Below are 21,358 nucleotides of genomic sequence, written 5' to 3' on the forward strand. Positions count from 1 at the left end.
ATCACTCACAACTTTAGTAATTTCAACTTACCTCCATAGCAGCCAGTTCTGCAGGACTATATGGAAGCCGCTGCCTTTTATTTGATGTTCCTCCATCTCCAGGTTCAATACTCCGAGAGTAAGCACCAAATAAGTTTCTAACCATACTATTGTCACCAGCACCCAAGTCTGAACCGGTTCCATAGAGAATAGATCCAGTCAAGTCCCCTAGACCAGCAACACAACCATAGAGTCCTCTTCTCTGGTTCCTCCTAGACCTTAGAAACTTCTCCAAGGCGCGAATCTTGTTTTCAAGGACTTGCATTGCCCCACTGGAGAGTCTGCATGCAACTATCCCACTTTCAGACATAGCATTGGAAGTGTCTAAACCACTTTTCATGACCATAACAGGAAGTTCCCACACAGGAAGAAGCAACCTTGATGAGCACAAGCACAGTCCTTCATGCGCACCAGAAAAGATGGGCTCAGCTTCTTGAACAACCTGTCCCATGCTGAACCCCCCAGCTGCCGTTCTAGTGTTTGAAAATGCACTACTACCTTCAAGTTGTGGCATTCCAACAACTCTTGGATCCTCAAAGGCTTCAGCTGCCTTCTCAGAGACAACATTGCTTATGAGATTTTCCGTGTGGACTATCTTTGCAGCTAGCATTAAACACATAGCAGCTGCCTCTCCAGCTCCAAAACGGTTAAAAAAATCTTCTAACAATGATCTTGGTGAGCTAGATTCTAACAACCTTCTAAGAATATCCACTGGCCGGTTAAAAACTACTTCCATCATCCCCATTGTACTGAATACCACGATTCTCCTCCTTGGTAATATATGTTGGGTTGATAGGTCTCCTCTAGCCCAAAGTTTTCCACATGCCTTTTCACAGGATTCCCCTGAACTTTCAAATCCAGAGAATTCCAATTCTGAATAAAGTGACTGCACTGTGGCTGCTATATCTGGTGATGGTAGAACATCAGCCACAAAAAGCATTCGGCCTTCAACAGGTAGGGAAGATACAGATTCTCTCAATGCCCGAGAAGTCCTTGCAGTTGTCCCTAAACCACCTGACACTGATGATTGTGTGCTTGAATCCCTGCCCACAATAAGAAGAGAAGACATAGTTGGCGGTGATGAATCAGAAAGGACAAGAGCTCCTGCTGAATAATATGCTGACTCAACCTTCAGTGCAAGATCCTCATTTTGAGTTCTACTAGAAAGAGATATGGCTCCAAAGGCAAGTCCACCAGTAACTCCCAAAGGAGGAGAGGGCCTAGTTGTTACTACTTTTAAACAGTTTGGCTTATGATGGCTAGTATTAAATCCACTTAAACCTCCAACAGCACCACTGTTTCCACTAGATGGAGCAGTGGAGAGGTACATCCTTCTTCCATCGGATAAAACAGCAACTAGGTGTAGCCACTTTGATTCCAGTGTAGACAAAGGAGAAATGCAAATTATAGAAGGCTTTGCTGATCGATTTGAGGGTCTTGATCCTGCTGATTGTCTGCCACCATAATGTGCATCCTTCTGATTGATCAAACTCCTTTCTTCTGCCACCTTCTTAAGGGGACCATCTCCTTTTGGGCCCAGAACAAAAACTTGAAGTTTCATCTCTTCTGTTCGTGCATAAAGAATGTGTCTTTCATTATCAACAACCATTTCAACAATGGGGTCAACAGCTCCAAACTTGAATACAGTTGGCACAATCCACCTGGATTAACAAGTTGGGTTTAAGTTTATAAAAGCAGATGCAATTCAAAATATCAAAACCACAATACAGTAGGCATAAATTTAGTAATTTGCACATTTAAAACTAAAAATCAATTCAAAATGTCAAATAATAGAAGGTCCCAAACTTTAATTTTGCAATTAAGCTTCAATCTCCAGAAATGAAATTAAAACATGTAACATTAAAGACTTAAAATCTTAAAGCCATCTGCAGATTTGTAGAAAAGGACACTCGAGATATGACAATAAACTATACAGAGTTAAATAATACCTTGAAATGACACTTCCCAATCCCACAGTGAGGCAAACTTTACGACAACGCTTATTCCAGCCTGAACCAGTTGTGTAATGCATCTCATAAATGTGGCCATCACGTCCAGCCAGGAAAATGCGACCCTTGTCAGTACAAGTGATGCAAGTCATGGTGACCCCATCGGATGGTATTGTATATTCTGGCAGAAGTTGCAGTGAAACCTCCTCATATGGATCTGTTCCATCACCCCTTCCGCAGCAGCAAACACCTACAAGAATCAACTGACAAGAATAGAATATTGGTGAGAAACAATAAAGCTGTTCAGATGAAAGCTAAAAAATTTTATGAAGAAAAACATCTGAAACAAAATCCTACAAAATAAAGAAGGTAAATTGGCATCCCAAGAAAAGCGATTGTTGTAAAAAAAAACAATAATACATGTGGGGAAATCAACTGCCTTACCTTGAAAAGGACATTCCATTAGATAACCACTACAACAATGACTTTCAAGCATTACTATATAGGATTTAGATTATTTTTCCAGCATTCTTTCGCTTAACTAAAGGGGAAGAAAATCCTTTCATGGTTTATATGCAACTCTTCATCTGCTCAAGCAGCATTTGATCTTTTGATTCTCGCCTAACAGAAAAATGCAGTTGAAGGTTCCAACAGCTTGAGATGAAAATTAAAGCATTTCAACTTCGAGCTACAGATTCACAGCTTACATCAGTATAGTCAAGGAGGTTACATGATGCCTAAGTGATTGGATTCCCTTGCCTAGGTAGGATGGTAAAAGGGATGATTTATTCAGTAGCTCTTATAACTGAACCTGAGTTAAAAATAAATAAATAAATAATGAAATGTTACTACCTCAACAGGAGTTGCTAACACCAAAAGATATTGGATAGCTTCCACAAAAACTCCAGGTTTAGATTTGGCAAGGCCAACGGCACAAATAGCTTGTTCCTCCCCACTGTATTCAGGACACTGGCCATCCCTAAACAAGAGGTATAAGTAAGAACCAGAAAATGAAATACTGAAAATGGCACTCATTAAGTACATGTCATGCATAACCAAAAATATTTCACCGCCAAAATGTTAGCACTCAATAAAATTTACAAATCTCACCACTTATCAAAACGCCAAAGAAACAAAGAGTTGTCGACTGAAGCCCATGCCCTGCGTATCTCAGGAAACACTCCACATAGAGCAGTCCCTTCCCCACCAGCTGCATTATATCTTTCAATAAGCACAGGAGGCAATTCCCAAGTATCCACCACTTCAACCAAAGGAGGCCACTGCAATGAAATTAAAGAACATTATAATGTGGTAAGGACACAATAAAATTTTCCGATTCCATCTATTGGAAGGTTTCTACAAAACCATGTACCATATAAGTATTTTCTCAATCAGCTCTATACCATAAAATATCCCATGATGAAATTAAGAGAACAAGCAAACAATCATTAAAAATAAATAAATAGAAATGCCAGCAACATTGCAATCAATCTTTTTTCATTATCAGAACACAAAAATCAATCTACTCGGAATGATGAGAATAATAAATCAATCCTCGGACGGAGGTATTAAGATTATTGATATATTGAAATATACTTAAATTGTTTATAACTGCAGAGAAGCATACAGAAAAAGGGTGGAAGGCAATCCCTCTACATCAGAGTCCTCGGCAATAAGGCACAAGAGGTATTTGACCAAATGTTGAGTTTTTATTGTGAAATCCACTTCTTTTGCTGGAGGGAAAATGCAATGCCATCATCATATAAAAAACCCTGGATCTACAATTCTCATTCCTTGTGTTGCCTTGAAAATCAAAGCTTCAAGATGGCCCTCCTTCCTTCTTACCATCTTTAACCTAAAATAGCCTATTAAAGAGCAAAAATTACCATAAGCATGACTTAGTTCTACTTTGAATATCAAATCCTAAATAACTTTGTCCATTGGATCAGCCAAAAAATTAACATCATGCAAATGGCAGGACTCTCATAATAATGACAGTATTTAAAAGGGAAACATTATAATTTTTTTTTTTATAGGCAAACACATAAAAAGCATATATTAAAAAAAGGCACCTTGAGGCTGGACCAAAAGCATACAGGGAGTATACAAGAGTCGCCCAAGGGCACAAAAAGAAGAGGAAATACAATGCCAGCCCTCAACTAGCACCTAGCCAATCAAAAAAACTGAGGAAACATTATAATGTCCCTCACATTCAAAACACTCAAGAATTAAGATGGTCAGCAAACAGAACATTTTAACTAAGATGAGGTGTCATCAAGAATCATGCCACAAAACTCATAAACACATTACATGGTCTACCTGGAAGTATTTAACTGTTCAGTGATTTGGAGGAAGTCACTAACAGCAGCTAGAGAGGTGATGGCAGAAGTTGATGAAAATTCAAATAAATGCTTTGTACATGGATGGATGTCACTAAAATACGGTTTGCTCAAAGTTCCATTACTAAAATACAGGGAAGGGTTATAGATGATTCCTGCCTTCTCTCTCCCTCATACCCTTAAATTGACTGGTAACCAGTATGATAACTTTCCATCATTAAGGAAAAAGAAACTGAAGCATTGCAAAATCCAGCCCCAAGATTCGTTTTTCCCAAAACATGTGAAAGAACATCAGTGTACATGATCACAAGTTTTCTCTATTTCTAATTTACATTTTTTTATGGGCAAAGATCAAATATAAATATATTAACACACCTAACAAAAGGGCACACAACACCAAAAGGCCAAACAAAGCTGAGTAATACACAAAAGCAACCCCCTTACTTTACTTAGAGCTCAATCAATCAATGAAATCCATCATGAACAATAAGCAATCTCCATGTACTCCTTAACCATACATAAAAGATCGTTTGATTACTTGATCCACTTTTTGATATATCGAATGCTCTCCTATTTCTCTCCTTCCATATGATCCAAAATAAATACAAGAAAAGCTCCCCAATCTTTCTTCTTCTTCCCAACAAAGAATTCATGTCATCTCAAAGGGGCATCTCTAACTAAGGAATGCATGACCCACTTTATTCCAAATAGAGCATAAATTAGTTGTGATAAAGCTCATCAGGATGCCAGTTGGTTGATGCAAATGCAAATATGAGTGGTAGAGGCACACAATCCTGGGTTCAATTTGTAACGTTGGTTGAATCCACTCAATTACTCAATGTTGGTTGTCTCAAAGGCAGTTAGCACCATACAATTTAAGTCTCCAAGGAAAGTCTAAAGGGCTTGACAATGGCGAGTTCCTCGATTATAAACAACTAAATAAACAAATACATTAGTTGTATAGAATGATTGTTTTTGGATGTGATCAATCATTGCTTCTTCTCCTTCATGTGATAGCATTTGTTTGACATCTTCCATCCCCTCCTTTCTTTTCTTTTTTTTTCTTTTTTTATAAGAAAATAAAGTGAGAATATATATTAAAAGTGCTAAAAAAATCAGTGCACCAAACTATAGAGGATGTATACAACAAGTGTCAAAAGACAGTCAATAAAAAGGAAACGAAAAAAAACAATATTCTCCCTAAGCAAAAACCCCTCCTCCACGCCCCCCTTTATTAGGGAGCTTTGAAATTTGGAATGTTTGGCCAATTACAACAATTCAAACAAAAAAGAGAGGAGTTGGAATAATGGGTGGGAGATGGTTTGTAAGTGACCTTGTAGACTGTGCTTTTAGGGTAGCTACTGGTTGGCTTAGAGGCTAGGTGTTCATCTCTCCTCAGAATTAAGAGGAATATAGAAAAAGAGAAGGGTTGGTGTTTTCTTTCGGTGTGGGCTTATTTTGTAATTCCTAGGGGGCAGCATCTGGGGGTTTCAAGAAGGGCAAGGAAGAGTGGTTGTGCCAATGGGGTGTTTTAGGTTGGTTTCACCATGTGTTGGTTAAATCTAGGATTCCTACGTACTTCTAAGTTTTACGGTGAAGTCTTTTGCATGGGGGAAGTCTTTTATATCAAGTGTTGGTTTGTTGTTTCTCTTTCTTTTGCTTGTTTTAGATTGCTATTTGTATACTCCGTGTGTACTTTGTGCGCCTTTTCCAAGCACTTTTAATATATTTGTTTTGTTTACCTATCAAAAAAAAAACTATGTACAACTTATTCCATAAGAAGAGATTGCTAAAAAAAGTGTTATTGAATCATAGGTCAGACTTCTCATCTTTAAACAATCTTTGATTCCTTTCCTTCCATATTTGTCTAGAAAATGTATAAGATAGTGACTACCCACACCTTCTATCCACTTTTTCCACTCATGTCAATCTAAAAGTCTCTCTAACCATGGAAGAAAGAACTCAGGATATGCTAAACAAAGAAAACAATAATTGTAATACAACCCTTGTCTTGATACAAAGAAAAGATGTAATCAATAGATTCTTCCTCAACTATACAAAGAAAGGATCTATTAACCAATGACCATCCTCTTTTCTAGAGTTGATATAAAGTCAACACCCTTCCTTAGTTGACCTCTCAAGCAAAGAAGCTCACCTTAGATGGAACCTAAGAATTCCAACCTATCCTCAATAAAAAAAAGGAATCAAACAACCTAGATCCAAGACAAAGTAAAAGCTTTAACGAATTATCCTACCCCTCCCATTCATCGACTTCCCTTGCAATTTACAAAGAAAATGTTCTACAATGTCCAACTCTCAATAATCCAAATGCTTGGAGAAATGAAAGTTCCAATGACCTCCTTCACATGTTTGGTCCCGTAAGTCTACCAACCACTCCTTCAAAATGGCGAAGGAGGTTTCACTATTAAAGAGGTCCAACTCCTTTTTGATGATTTTTCATAACTCAACCCTATATACATCTCCCACTTCACAAGAACGCCACTCAATTTCTTCCTTCTCACTTTTACCACTTATAACTGGCTTCCAAAGCGCTTCCCTTTTGAATGCATATCACCAACTCCACTTGCAAAGAAGCATTTTACTAAGCAAAGAGAGATCTCTAACACCTAAACCCCCTCTTTCTCTTTTTTTTTTTTGATAAGTAAAAGAAGTATATTAAACGAAAAGAGGAAACACCAAAAACCGGTGTCCTCTAAGTATACAGGGAGTATACACACCACCTTCCCTAACTAGAAGCCTATCCAGTCTACAAAACTTACAAGAGAAGAATGACTCTCTGCTAGGGAACCCCTGACCCAAGACCAAAGATTACATATAAAAGAATATTTCAACCTTTGAAGCGAAAGATCCTCATCCCCAAACGCTAGCCTATTTCTCTCATTCCAAACTGACCAAAAAATACATAAAGGCGCCATTTGTCAAGCCTTCTTGTGTCTTTTCCCCACAAACCCTCCATTCCACCCAAGAAGGGTTGTCTTCACTGTACACAAAAGAGTCCAAGATATACCAAAAAGGGAGAAAAGGAGGTTCCATAGGACCCACGTCTTGACACAATGCAGTAGGAGATGATCCACTGTTTCTTCTTCAGATAGATAGAAAAAGCACCTATTTGCCAAAAAGAACCCCCTCCTTTGAAGTTGCTCCTGTGTTAAAACTTTACCCCAAGAAGCCTCCCAAGCAAAGAAAGCTACCTTGGGAGGCACTCTTGCCCTCCAAATTCTTTCGCTAGGGAACATAGAAAGGCCCCCCGGCTCCATCATAGAATAAAGGGATCTAACTGAGAAAGCCCCAACATTTGAAGCTGTCCATATCACTCTATCTTCCTCCTCCCTTTGAACCCTGAAAGCTTGGATCTTTTGCAACAGCCGCTCCACTAAATCAATCTTCCAATCATTAAACGCCCTTGCAAAGAGAGGAGTCCAACCAACCCCATCACCAACAGGATTCCAAACCTCCGAAACCCAAGCATTCTTCGACATGGACATGGAAAAAAGAGATGGGAAGGACTCACAAAGAGGCCCATCACCACACCACTTGTCTTTCCAAAATTTCACTATTTGCCCATTACCCAAATGGAAAGCTACCCTACCATCTAACAGCCCCCACTTCTTCCTAATTGCTTTCCAAAGCCCAACTCCGTTTCTTCCCATCACATCCCGAGTACGCCAGCCCCCCTCCTCTACGCCATACTTGAGGCTAATTACACTCCTCCACAACACCTCTCTCTCATTAACAAACCTCCAATTCCACTTACACAAAAGGGGGCTATTCATCAAAGATAAATTTCTCACCCCTAGCCCACCTTTTCTTTTCTCCAAACATACCAAGTTCCATCTTACAAGGTGAGGTTTATGGGCTAGAGCTCCTCCACCCCACAGAAAATCTCGCTGAATTTTCTCCAATCTCAACCTCACTTTTCTAGGCAAATAAAAGAGAGACATCAAATAAATAGGCATACTGGACATAGTGCTTCTGATTAGGGTGAGTCTTCCCCCTTTAGATATGTACTGCCTCTTCCGCATAGCAAGCCTTCTACGAAAACGCTCTTCAACCCCATCCCACACCGCCAAAGAATTGAAAGCTGCCCCTAAGGGCATTCCCAAATAACTAGAAGGAATCCCTCCCACTTTACACCCCAACTCCAAAGTCAAACCCTCTATATTCAGCACCCTTCCCACCGGGATCATCTCACTCTTCTCTAAGTTAATCCTCAAACCCGAACACGCCTCATCGACTACTTCACTAGGTGCAGTTTTTTCCCTAGAGTCTTGCGTCCCTATAGGAAATCTCTTTTAATCTTCTCCAGCCACAGTTACTTTTCTCGAGATTCTAAACAAAGGCATGAAATAGATAGCCATGTTGGATAATGTACTCTAGAAAGTAAGCCTCCCCCCATACATAGTCTTTTTCACATTGATAGCCTTTTTCAAAATCACTCTTCCACCCTATCTCAAGCAACCTCTGATTTGTATGAGACACACAAAGGAAGATCCAAGTAGTCAAAAGCTCTCCCACCTCACAACCAATCTCAAAGGCCAACTCCACCCCATTGTCCACCCTACCAATTGGAATCAACTCGCAAATTTTCTAAATTTATTTTAAATCCCAAAATGGCCTCAAAATAGATGAGCAAGAGCAACCAACATAAGTTCGTAGTTTGATCTTGAGAAACCTCGCAAAATACAATAGTATCATCAGCAAAAAGTAGATAGGACATTTCCAATCCTTCATCACCTCTACCCCTTACCTTAAACCTCAAGATCTAGTTGTTGTCCTTGACCCTCTTGAGAAGGCAACTGAGGACCTCCATTGGTAACATAGATAAATAGGAAAAGAGGGTCCCTTAGTCTCAAACCCCTAGAGCTTTGAAAAAAAGCAAAAGGAGTGTCACTAACAAGAACATAAAACTTACTTGTCGACAATGATGAAAATATCAATTTTGACAGATATATCGCTAACTTGATTTTATGGATATTATTGGGATATATCGATGGATATTCTGACACAAAATATTAATGAGACAAATTAATAAAAAAAATCATAAAAATGTTGAAAAAACTCCAAAAATGATAGAAAAATAATAATACATATGTTGAAGTTATTAAATAAGGAAATTGATATATATATTGAAGGACATAAAAGAAATTATGATACATAAGTATTTTTTATTTAAAAATATTGATAATTTTATTTATAAATTTACATTTATTTTATATTAAATTATTATATAAAATAATTTAAATTAGTTTATTAATAATATTTTTGTTTTAATTATTTTATAAAATAATATATAAAAGATTTTATATGTATACGTATATTATTTTATGTGCACTAATAACACCAAAGCTCATTTGGCCTAGTGGTAGAGATTGTCAATTTCAATCTCAAGGTCTTCAGTTCAAACCCTACCCTTGCATAAATGGTTTTTCTATTTAGCTTTAAAAAAAATGTAATCCCACGTAAAGGTGTGGGCGGATGGTGTGGGTGCATCCTAGAGTCAGTTTCCTTGGAGCAGCATATGGAAGGCGTGGGTGCATCCTAAAGTTGGTTTCTTCGCTTGGGGGATGACTTGAGGAAAAGCCTTCACTTTGGATCGAGTCAAGAAAAGGGGATGGTCTTTGGCAAATAGCTGTTTTTTGTGTCATGTTGAGAAAGAATTCATACACCATCTCCTTGTCCATTGTGCAACAACAAAAGTCTTGTGGGAGTTGTTGTTTGCCCTTTTTAGGGTGTCTTGGGCGCTTCCATCCAAAGAAACTCTTTTAGGGTGGCATGGGTTGTTTGTGGTCAAGGAGAGTAGGAAGATGTAGAAAGAGGGACCATTACATTTGTTTTGGATAGTGTAGAAGGCAAGAAATAGAATTGCCTTTGAGGGGGAAGAGCTCTCTATCCAAATGTTAAAAAGTTCTTTTGTTTCTTGTCTTTGGTCGGAAGCAAAGGAGTGTTTAGATGATGTTCCTCTAACTCTTTTTAGCTTTCTAGATTGGTTGGGCCCTTGGTGAGGGTGGGTTGGTTTTGTTCCTTTTCTTTTGTAACTTTAGTTTATTGTGGTGGTAGTTGGTGGTAGTGGTGGCATGGGTCACCAAATCTACCTTGATTTCTACCTCTAAGAAGCTTCTTCCATTAAAGCCCATTTTCAATAATCTTCCCTAGCCACCCACCTTACTACCACCTCATCTTCGCATAGAGCACCTTCCCTTTCCTTGGAATCCCAAAATCCCATAAGGTTAAAGATTATCTTTTGCCTAACCGTAACATTGTCAAACACCTCTTTATTCTAAATCTTCAAGTTTGACCTAAGTGCTTTTAATTTTGTGACCAAAATGAAACTATGGGATCCTCTAAAATTATACCCTAACCACCACTTCTTAAGCAAATCTTTGAACCCTTCCTTATTCAACCATATATTTTCAAACCTAAAAAGAAGTAAGTCTTATTCTCACCCCACCACCATCTACCAGGATAGGTGAGTGATCCCATACAAGCTTTGGTGAAGTACATTGGACCACCCCATTGAAATGGATTTCCCACCCCTTACACACTAGAAAACAATCCAATCTAGACAAGGATTGATTGTTAAAGTCATTACACCAAGTAAGATACCAGCTTTTGGACTGAGGTCGACTAACAGAAGGCAATAGATGTACTAGCTCCTTCCATAAAATGGCAAATGCAAATGAAAGATGGAGTGTGTTTGAAAGATGTTTTTACTTGCTCCTATATTGGTGGTCTAGAGACTGTTTGGGTAATGATTTTTTCTATAGCTATTTGCGTAATGATGTTTCCTCTTTGTCTTGTGTCATTGATTATAAAGGGTGCAACAATAGAATTGATGTCCATGGAAACTTTATATTTGATTGCATAAAATCACTGATATTGCAAGAAGATTGGGTTGTTCTTATACTTAGATTCCGTTTTTGGTTAACCAGGTAGTGCATCAGCTTGCTAACAAGCTGCCTCACGTTAAGGTTAAGATCCATGTTTTATGAGTTGCTTGCAGTAAAAAAATCTCTTAATTTCTTCTCAATTTTTCCTATTCCATTTACCCGTGATTTTACTAAAAATAAAAATAAAGATGAGTGGTATAGGTACAACAATATCTGGACAAAGCCTTCTCCATGCATCTCTTACCAAGAACCCATTTGATTCCACATGCCTATTACATCACAATCATTCCTTTTGTTGGATCAAACTAAATAAATTTTCCTCACAGTAACTAACAGGGTTTTGAAAACGATCCATTTGCTTTTCCCTGAACTCTTTTTCCTCTTTGATCTGCCATGAGAATCACCCGTTAACATGTCCTCTGAGGAGGACATTTCATTCTCTCTTTTGTCAGGTTCATGGACCACAAAATTTCTCACACTAAGCAAACACATTGAAGAAAGACTCATTTTTCCAGGCAATTAGAACTATCTTTCCTCAGGAGACCGTGCAAAAATAAAGTTCGAAAACCCAAAAAAACAACTCCATAAAACAAAGAAGTTCTGAAATTACCTCTCGAGGATGAGTGGAATACGGATGACTAGTGTATCTAGAAGCTTCCAGGGCTTCTTCGAGGTCAGTCTGAGCAGCAACATCGCGATTAATACGGTCACTCACGACGAGACCGGCGTTGGTGACGTCGCGCACCACGATCTCGTCGTCCCACGACATTGCTCTCGCAAAACCCTAAAATCAAAATGTAGTTTGAAGGGATTGAAGCCCAAAATTACAGAGCACAGGATCCTAGACCGGGCAACAAAAAAAGCCCTAAATTTGTAATGAAGAAGGGAGGGAGTGACAAGGTGGGAATTGTAGGGTTTTGAGAGGGGTTTAATTGTAGTGGCGCGGAAATTTTTAGCAGTCAAAAGCCGAGGAACGGACCGGTTTCAGAGTAGAACCCGGTTCAACTGGAGGTTTGTCATGCACGTGACGTGTAACGGTAAAATTTTTGTGCTGCCTTCGGGTTGCAACCGGACATTAGAAAAATAAAAATTTTGAAATTAAAGCCCACGCCCTCTTGTTTTGAATAAAGACTACATTTGTGTAATTTGTTGAACATTTTAGAATAAACTTATGTATGTCGGTTTTTTTTTTTTTCTGTGCTTACCGTCTCTTTGAAAGTGTTTTTAAAAAACACTTTTAACTTAAAAAAAAAAAAAACGCTTTTAAAGAAAAGTTAGGTGTTAATAAAATTTATAAAACACTTTCAAATTTTAAAAAAATCACTTTAAGAACATTTTCAAATAAAACACTTCAATGAAAAAAATACCATAAAACACACTTTTATTATAAAATTATTATTATTTAAATATTTTATATATGTAAATTATATAACTTTAATCCTCATAGATAAAGTATCTTTTTTTTTCGTTTATAATTCTTTAAGTTGTATCAAAAAAATATTATCCTCGTAGATTTTGAATACATTAAAAGTATATTGTACCACTTGAATTATAATCAACATTGTTTATATCATGACTTAAAAACACGATTTGAATAAAATATATTGAAATTGTGTCTAAAAGACACGATTTCAATATAAAAATATATAAATTATGTTTTTAAGGTATGATATATGCTTTTTATATCGAATTTGTATATTTAAGACATAATTTTAATATTCTACATCAAAATGATATATTCAAAACACAACCTGTCCGTAAAAAAACTAAAATTAAGACAAAATTTTAATATAAATTATTTAAATATATGTAAATCATGTATTTTATTTTAAAACACGACTTGAAAAATATACTAAAATGATGCATTAAAACAACATACTTATGTGATGTCTTATTGGCACAAAATGTAATATTTATCAAAATATATTTAAAAGAAAAATTACGTTTTCATACACACATAAAAAAAATCATAAAATAAGAATTGACGTTTATAAAATACTATTTTTAAGCCATATAAATAATAATAATAATAGCTATTTATGAAAAAAAAAAAGAATTATTTTAAAATTCAATCTATGTTTTAAATTTATTTATTCAAAATGAAAAATAAATAAAAGAAAAGACGCCGCCTCAAGAGATAGACCGTCTGGACTGTGAAGTCTATAGGAAGCACCAAGCCAAGACCACGTAAAACCTCCGACCGCTCCATTCTCCGACGGAATCGAATTCGAAATATAAAAAACGACGTCGTTTTCCAACTGAGCAGAGTCCCAAAGCTCATGTCTCTCTCCTCCGCCCTCAACGCGTTCAAGTCCTCAGCGCTCATATCATGGAAATCTGTACACTATACTCTTACTTTCTCCTTCTCTCTCCAAACACTCATCTTGTTAATGGAGACCAGCGATCTCCGTAGAAATCTGCTCATGTGTTTTTTGATCGCAGCTTGGGAAGCTCCAGCAAACCATAGCGGGGTGTATCGAGAGGTCTGGCATCACTTTACACTCCGGCAGGGTTGCCAGGGTGAAGATATGGCCGGAGTGTGCTGGAGTTGGGAGATACTTCGACTTTCGATCCAATTTTATTCACCCTTCAGTCGATTACGTTCAGGAATCGCCTCTCTGCACCACGCTCTGCAGAGACGGCTACAAGGTTCGAACTGTCGAGCACTTGCTTTCGGCTTTGGAGGCAATGGGCGTCGATAATTGCAGAATCGAGGTGGAAGGTTTGAACGGAGAAGAGTCAAGTGTGGAGGTAGGTGGCTTAAGGTTGTTTTCATTTGCAAATGGTTCAGCAAATTTGTGAATTTGAGTTCCATCTGTATGTATATTATGATTAATTGGAAACCGAAAATGGGCATTTTTTGGAATAGAATGCAACTATGCGTTTTGTTGAATCGAGTTTCGCTCTCTTTCCTTCGCGTACAAGAAATCAAATGGAACGTTAATAATAAATGTAATGCCCCATTTTGTTTTTCTTTTCGGAAAATTGGTGATACTTCTTACATAATTCATGCACTGAACATTGGGAGAACCAAATATGCATGATTTGATGATGACATCTAAGAGCACACGGATCCATATATTCATTTGTCGATGTGGATCTCTCAAGTAAATGGATGAAGAAATGTGAATTTTTGGCCTAAACTTAATGTAGGGAAACTAATAGTGTCCTCAATTTGCTGTCACAGGTTCCTATTTTTGATGGGTCAGCAAAGGAATGGGTGGAAGCAATAGAGCAGGTTGGATTAAAGGTGGCAACAGATCAGGGTGGCAACAGTTGTGAGAAAATGATACCGTTTCTTATTGAACCTGTGCATGTGCATAGGAATGATTCTTTTATAGCAGCTTTCCCCTATCCCAAAGTTCAGATCATTTATGGAATCGATTTTCCACAGGTAAACTTTTTGTGCATTGCCAGTTTTGATTGTTTACAATATAGAATGTGAGCATAGTTTTAAAAAGTGCGCCTAGGCTCAAGGCGCAACCACTCCCTATCTATTATGCCTTGCTTGCCAAGACATGTGCCTTATTGAAGAGGCACGCCTTGTTTATCTTACTTTTCCTTTTATATATTTTTATTCTAGAAATTTTTAATTGTATATTGAAATTTATATAATTTAATTACTTTTTTATTGAATGCTTCTTTTAAACGTTTAGAATTTTTATTTTATTTTATTGGATTAGATTTTGAATCATATTTTATAAAATTGATATGCATCCTAGGTCAAATTTCACTTCACTCACGCTTAAGTTATAGGGGACTTTTGCGCTAAAAATTTTTAATTGTATATTGAAATTTATATAATTTAATTACTTTTGTATTGAATGCTTCTTTTAAATGTTTAGTTTTATTTTATTTTTTTATTGGATTAGATTTTGGATCATATTTTATAAAATTGATATGCATTGTAGGTCAGATTTCACTTAACTCACGCTTAGGCTATAGGAGACTTTTGCGCCTTAGGTGTGCCTTGTGCCTTTTAAAACTATATTATGCAAAAATTAGAGAATTTTGTTATGCTTCTTTGTTGCTCTACCATGTGATTGCTTGCATGTGATGAATCTTATTGCTGCAAATGGATTTCTGACTAAAAACGAGATAACAAGATATAGCAGGAGAAAAAGGCCCATCTCCAACATTAGGGGACTAGAATGAACCCAACTGCATTTGTGTCATGAATAAGTGGGGCTATCACTGCTGGGTAGAGTTCAAATTTGGTTGGGTTCATCAGTGTTTCATTGGGTCTAGTTTAGATTCAGCTTGTTAATATTTTGGGGTGATTGCGCCCTACTAAGTTTAGTCCATGCTTGGACTGTCATGGTAGGTCTGACCATTTATACATAGGTTATTTCTACAGTCCCTCTTAAAAGTCCCAAGTCTTGAGCAGAGTTAGAAAAGCTAAAGGTGGACGAGGGAGAAGATTAGGAAACTCATCTCTGAGAAAGAGATGGAGCAAAACACAGTGCTGAAATATGAAGATGACAGAGGCATCCAGCTTTCTCAACACTTTAGTTTTAACTAAAAGCAGTTAACTGCAAATTGGAGCATCTCATATAGGGACTCAATAAAAAGCATGTGAAACTGAAGCCATTATACACATGTTAGAAATTAGTGGCCGATTTGTGGAAGTGGCAATATCTATACAAGGGTAGAAGACTTATGTTGATCAAAAGCACTTTGTCTAGCTTGCCTATATATTTTATATCCTTGTTTGTCAACCCAAGTAAGGTAAGCTAGTGTTTGCAATCAAAAGCTCTTCCCTTTTTGGAGGTAGGGAGTTGGAGCCCATCAGAAAAAAGCTTCATTTGGTGGGATGATTGATTGCTTGTATGGATAAGAAGTAAGGAAGGTCAGATATCAGAGATTAATCAATACTTAATGAGACTTTGTTTGGTAAATGGAGTTGGAGGTTTGTTATAGAAAGGGAGTCTCTATGGAAATGGTAATAATTGGGAAGCTTAGGGAAAAAGCAGGTGGTTGGTGTTCTAATGTTGTGAAGGAAGGGTTTAGGGTAGGTTTGTCGAAAGCAATAAGGAGAGGTTGGGAAACCTTCAAAAGTAGAATCAGTTTCATGGCAGGTGATGGTAGAAGAGTGAAGTTTTGTAAGGATATTTGGTGTGGTGACGCTTCTTAGAGATCAGTAATGTGGAATGGTGAAAATAAATTGATTTGGAAGGATTCAAAGAATGAGAAGTCAGATCTGTCTAGGAATTGAAGAGAGGAAGGGCATTTCCTTTGAAATTAGTTTGGAACTCATGGGTCTCTACACAACTGGGGTTCTCTGCTTAGGAGGTGATTTGAGGAAGATTGTGACGTTAGATTCGTTAAAAAGGAGAGGATGGACCCTGGCAAATTTTTACTATCTCTGCAAGGATGGATGGAGAAGAATTAGCTGATTAGATCATTTTCCATTGTGTTTAAAACAAGGATTTTGTGGCTTTTCTTTTCTCTCTATTTAGAGTGGAGGGGCTGCTTCCTTCTTCAGTAATTGTTTCATTGTGCTTATTTTGCACCATTTGGAAAGAAAGAAATTGTAACTTATTTGAAAATGTGGCATACTCAAAATATCATACTCATGTCTTCTTTTGCTTTGGGCTAGAAAGTCCATGGATGAGGCTTCAATGTCTATGTTAGATATTGTTGATTGGTTGGGTTCTAGGTAGTTGGAAGGAAGTTTTTGTTCTTTCTTTCTTTTTTTATTAACCTTTTGATGTCTTTTGTATATTTCATGTGTACTTTGGTGGACTTTTTTTGTTTAGTGTTATTAATAATATTTTGGTCTGCTTATCAAAATCTGGAATGCAAGTATCTTTCCTGCAGTTGATTTGTGGAACTGCTTTTTCTGTAGAACTGCTGAAGGGATAACTTTTCATTTGGTTGCAATGCCAACTAAAAAGAGGGAAAGAATGTAAATGGATAAAAAATTCTTAAGGCGAGGCATTCCTTTAGATTAAGGGATGGCCTACAATTGGCTGAGCAAGAAGGGTGCAGAAAAAATATATGGAAAGAATTAATACCCTGTCAGCAAAAGGAGGGGAATGAAATTCTTTTAGTTTTTTCTTTGCATTCCTTGCTTGGTTTTAAGCAAGCAAGGTGAGAAGCTTTTAAGAATTTTCCTCCTAACATTTCAAAATTTTCTTGTCAAAAGAAGGAGGGTTTGGAGAGTTAATTTAGGACAGAAGCGTGTATCCAACATTTCAGAAAAAGATAGAAATGGTTGTCAAGGACCTAGGTATTTTCCTCTTTAAGTTTAGTCTTCTCTCCCAATAAAGAAAACAAAGTAATATTCTTTGTTTCTCCTCTCACATTCATCTTTTCCAACTAATTCCTTTCTCACTCTAGTAATGAACCAATGGAGTGTAATGGTTGAGCAGAAAGGAAAGCAAAACACATTATGAGAGAATTGTTAGGACTGTTATGTCCTTTTTTACACTATTTGTTTAAAATATGAAAGTTTTATAATCAGATAACAAGGGTTAATTTTCTTCACAGACCTGCTTGTCTTGAGGTTGAAAATTTTCATCACTAAGAAAGCATGTTGTTGAGGAATTCTGGGTCATAGTCATTTAGACATTTCCTGGTCACAGAATATTTATTCACAGAAACCCAGTCAGAAGCAGAATTTGTAGTCATCTTGATTTTCTAGTTTCATCAACATTCTCTTTTAAATCATCATTTCTATTATTTGTGAATATTAATTTAGCAGTTAGGGTATCTAAATTTTCTAGAAATGCCTGCTGCTGATAATGTTATAACTTTGAGTTAACCATCAAAACAGATGGTTGTAATTTTTTTTGTCATTTACTTGATGGATTACTAAGGCTCTTAAGTTGTCAAATTTGATAATGGAATGGATTTTATGTATCAAAGAAAATGTTGAACAGGATAAGCCTCTGTTACTTCATTGTTGCAGGTGCCTGCTATTGGTTGCCAGTGGTTCTCTTCAGCCTCTTTGGATGACTCTTTCTACACCAGTGAAATAGGTCCTTCAAGAACCTTTTGTATTTATGAAGAGGTTAGGTCTAATTTCTACCATCAATTGTGTTGTTGTCATCATTTCTTTGGTTTCTTAGTTTGATATTTTGCACCTTAATGCACATTCTAATTGCTATAATCTATGAGAAGCTACAATCTAGGTTTTTTTCCATTTTCATTTTGCGCAAAAATCCTTATATTTCTGGTTCTTGTATCTATAACCTGAGCAATGGTAAGGGTATTTTGAAGCAATTTCAGGGAAGAAACTTTCTTATTGCCATTATAATGGTATCTAGTGAGCTTTCTGAACAGTCCTTTTATAAAGTAACGAAGTGAGGGTGATGTTTAAACTCTAACCGGATATTCATCTTTGATATATTCTAGTTGTCTTTCATTGAATCAGTGTTCCTAATGCTGGAGTCTACCTTGAGAAATCCTTGCAGGTGGAGAAACTACGTAACTTGGGACTCATTAAAGGTGGCTCAACAGATAGTGCCATTGTTTGTAGGTGAGAGTCTTCATTTCATCTGTTCATACTCAGGGGTTCCAATTGCTGATCCATGCATACTTTGGTACAGAACTTTGTGCTCCTAGACTCATTATTTGTGGTCATCTTGATCTATGCAAACTTTGGCACATCTAGCTTGCTTGGAATGTTCTTATCTTCAATAACCATTGAGTTCTAGGAGATGTGACTTCCAACTTCCAAGTCAATTTATGTTCTGAATTTTTTTTTTTTTTTTTTTTGATAGGAAACGACAAAGAAATATATTGATAGAATTAAGAAGTACAAAAGAAGGATGAGGAATCCTCCCACAAAAGAAACTAAACAACAAGAATACAAAAACAAGAAGCTAAAAGGTAATAACAACAAACAAACTCTCTTAGCTAGACCACCCCATTGGAGCTACACACTGCAAACCAATCTAGTTGCAACACATTAAGGGGAATGCCCTTAAAAACCATGGAGCAAAAAGCCCAAAAAGAAGCAAGGAAGTGAATGGAATCCCATAGATTCTCTGAATTCCTAGCTTTATTCTCAAATATCCTAGCATTTCTTTCCCGCCACATAACCCAAATTAAAGCAATACACGCAGTTTGCCACAAAACTATGCCTCTCTTGGATTTTCCAAAACCTTTATAATTGATGGTCATCATGTCAGAAATGCTCCTTAGGGGGACCCGATCCATCTTGGCTATTTGAAATAATCTGTACCACAACCCCATCGTCAAAGAACAGTGAAAGAATGTTCTAAAAAATTATGAAGGCAAGATTTCTTGAGATTGTTGGTTATTGTATTGCTAACTGTTCAGATATTTCACATTTGATTGGAATCCATGGTTTTTGTGTCACACAAATATATAACTAAAATTACCATTGAGATTTAGAATTTTTTAAATGTTCTGTTTTATTTCTTATTTTTACATCTTTATTGCCCTTTTAAGAAAAGGAATTTTGAAGAGTTAGAAACTCAGGAATTGTTTATCTGATTGTTGAATTTATTTAGTGAGGCATCTGCGGACTAGTTTGTGACTAATTTCAAATTTGTGCTTTATCAATATCTTATTACTGTATGGTTTATGCATGTTTTCCTTTTGCAGTGCCAGTAAAGGTTGGCTGAATCCACCACTGCGTTTCCCTGATGAACCTTGTCGCCATAAGGTTTTAGATCTTATTGGTGACCTTTCCCTTTTTGCACGGCATGGTAGTCAAGGGTTTCCAGTGGCACAGATAGTTGGTTACAAGGCATGCTTCTTTCATTGTTTATTTCCTTCTAAAGGTTTTTTGACTCTATTAGTAAGATAATTCTTCAAAGGATTGTCTATCATTTTAAACGCAGACACATTCCTGTGTTTCGGCACAAATCTGTGGTGTTGAGCACAGGTTGAGAACTCCCCAAAAATAAGTACAGGGCAAAAAAACTTTGTTTGCCTGTACTTAAGATGGAAAATTATTCATCTGGCACAAATCTGTACTTAATTATAAAGTACTCATGCTTGATAAACAACTAAATTAGGAACTTAGAAACCAAATAAAGTAACTCTTGGATCTAACTTAGAAACCAAATAAAGTGACACTAGAATCCATTTGAACCATTAAACTAGCCAAACTAAGAGAGGCACATGAAACAAAAGCCTGAAAATGCAGCAGCCAAATCAATCTTCCAGATGACCAAAACTATAAATGATCAAAATACCCCTGAAATAAAGACCAAAAAAAGGCTAGTACAGCTAACAGATAGACTCAAAAATTTTACTCAGGCATGTTCTAATGAATTCAACTTTATGGATTCACAACTTTTGGCTTGGGTTTCCAAACTATTTTCTTACTCCAGTTTTAGTTTGGTTTACTCTCCCTTGCGCCCTTCTAATTTTCAACAAATATCAAATACTTGGTTGTGTAATTGAAGAAGATTCAATAATTACCTGTTCTAAACTTGTTGCAAATAATGACAGAGCATGACTAGCTTGTGCTTGTTACTCCAATTTCAATTATTTTTGCTCTTTCTTGACCTATCTCTGAATCCAGCTGCCTACATGACTGTATTACATGTTCTCGGCGGCTGTATCATTTTTTTTGCTTTGGACTAATCTAACTGAATAACCACATTAAACTGTTCAATCAGGTCCAGCAATTTTAATACTCATGAATACAATTCTAGTGAATATCAGTCAGCAACTTATTGGAAGAAGAAATCCCATTAATTATATTTGTATAAATTGTTCTATCACAAAATTGTAACTGTGATTATGAGACATTCTATCAAGCAGTTAATTGGACTATGTCATACAGGGAGGTCATGCACTGCATGCAGATTTTGTACGGCGTCTGTCAGGAATCAGTTAATAGGGCTCAGCATGTTCTACTAACCTTGCCAATATGTACTTCAGTAGTTGGAGGCTAAACTCATGCACACTGAGTTTACAGATTTTACCTATTCCTGGCTTTGTACATTGTAAACATGATGGATAATTGCGAAAGAAAGATTTCTCCAAATTTTTCTATATCATCTGCTGACATGTCTAATTGTGAGACAAAGATTTCTCCAATTTCTTCTGTATCATCTGCTACAATATTTATCAAGCATCCAGTTGTAGGGATGTTTACACAATATGTCGAATAAAAAGTAGCAACATTTTTATTTTA

General features: G+C 36.8%; 2 protein-coding genes across 2 annotated transcripts in view; one reads left to right on the plus strand and one right to left on the minus strand.

The window, feature by feature from the left end:
- The window catches only part of LOC117911432 (nuclear pore complex protein NUP155), a 28,918-nt gene extending 16,767 nt beyond the window's left edge, over positions 1–12,151 (minus strand). Inside the window, exons 1-5 of the mRNA XM_034825807.1 lie at positions 11,846–12,151; positions 3,099–3,268; positions 2,841–2,967; positions 1,989–2,251; positions 32–1,700 (exon numbers count right to left, since the gene is read on the minus strand). Coding sequence (XP_034681698.1) covers positions 32–1,700; positions 1,989–2,251; positions 2,841–2,967; positions 3,099–3,268; positions 11,846–12,004 — 2,388 coding nt within the window. The 5' untranslated portion in view covers positions 12,005–12,151. The remainder of the gene's footprint in view (positions 1–31; positions 1,701–1,988; positions 2,252–2,840; positions 2,968–3,098; positions 3,269–11,845) is intronic.
- Positions 12,152–13,392: 1,241 nt separating this feature from the next.
- On the plus strand, positions 13,393–21,358 carry LOC117912109 (probable UDP-3-O-acyl-N-acetylglucosamine deacetylase 1, mitochondrial). Its single transcript, XM_034826616.1, has 7 exons — positions 13,393–13,574; positions 13,678–13,986; positions 14,423–14,629; positions 18,149–18,250; positions 18,654–18,718; positions 19,813–19,957; positions 21,005–21,358. The coding sequence occupies exons 1-7, from the start codon at positions 13,515–13,517 to the stop codon at positions 21,056–21,058; spliced, it is 942 nt and encodes a 313-aa protein (XP_034682507.1). The 5' UTR covers positions 13,393–13,514; the 3' UTR covers positions 21,059–21,358.

Source organism: Vitis riparia, chromosome 1 (assembly GCF_004353265.1).
Source record: "Vitis riparia cultivar Riparia Gloire de Montpellier isolate 1030 chromosome 1, EGFV_Vit.rip_1.0, whole genome shotgun sequence".
Lineage (NCBI taxonomy): Eukaryota > Viridiplantae > Streptophyta > Magnoliopsida > Vitales > Vitaceae > Vitis > Vitis riparia.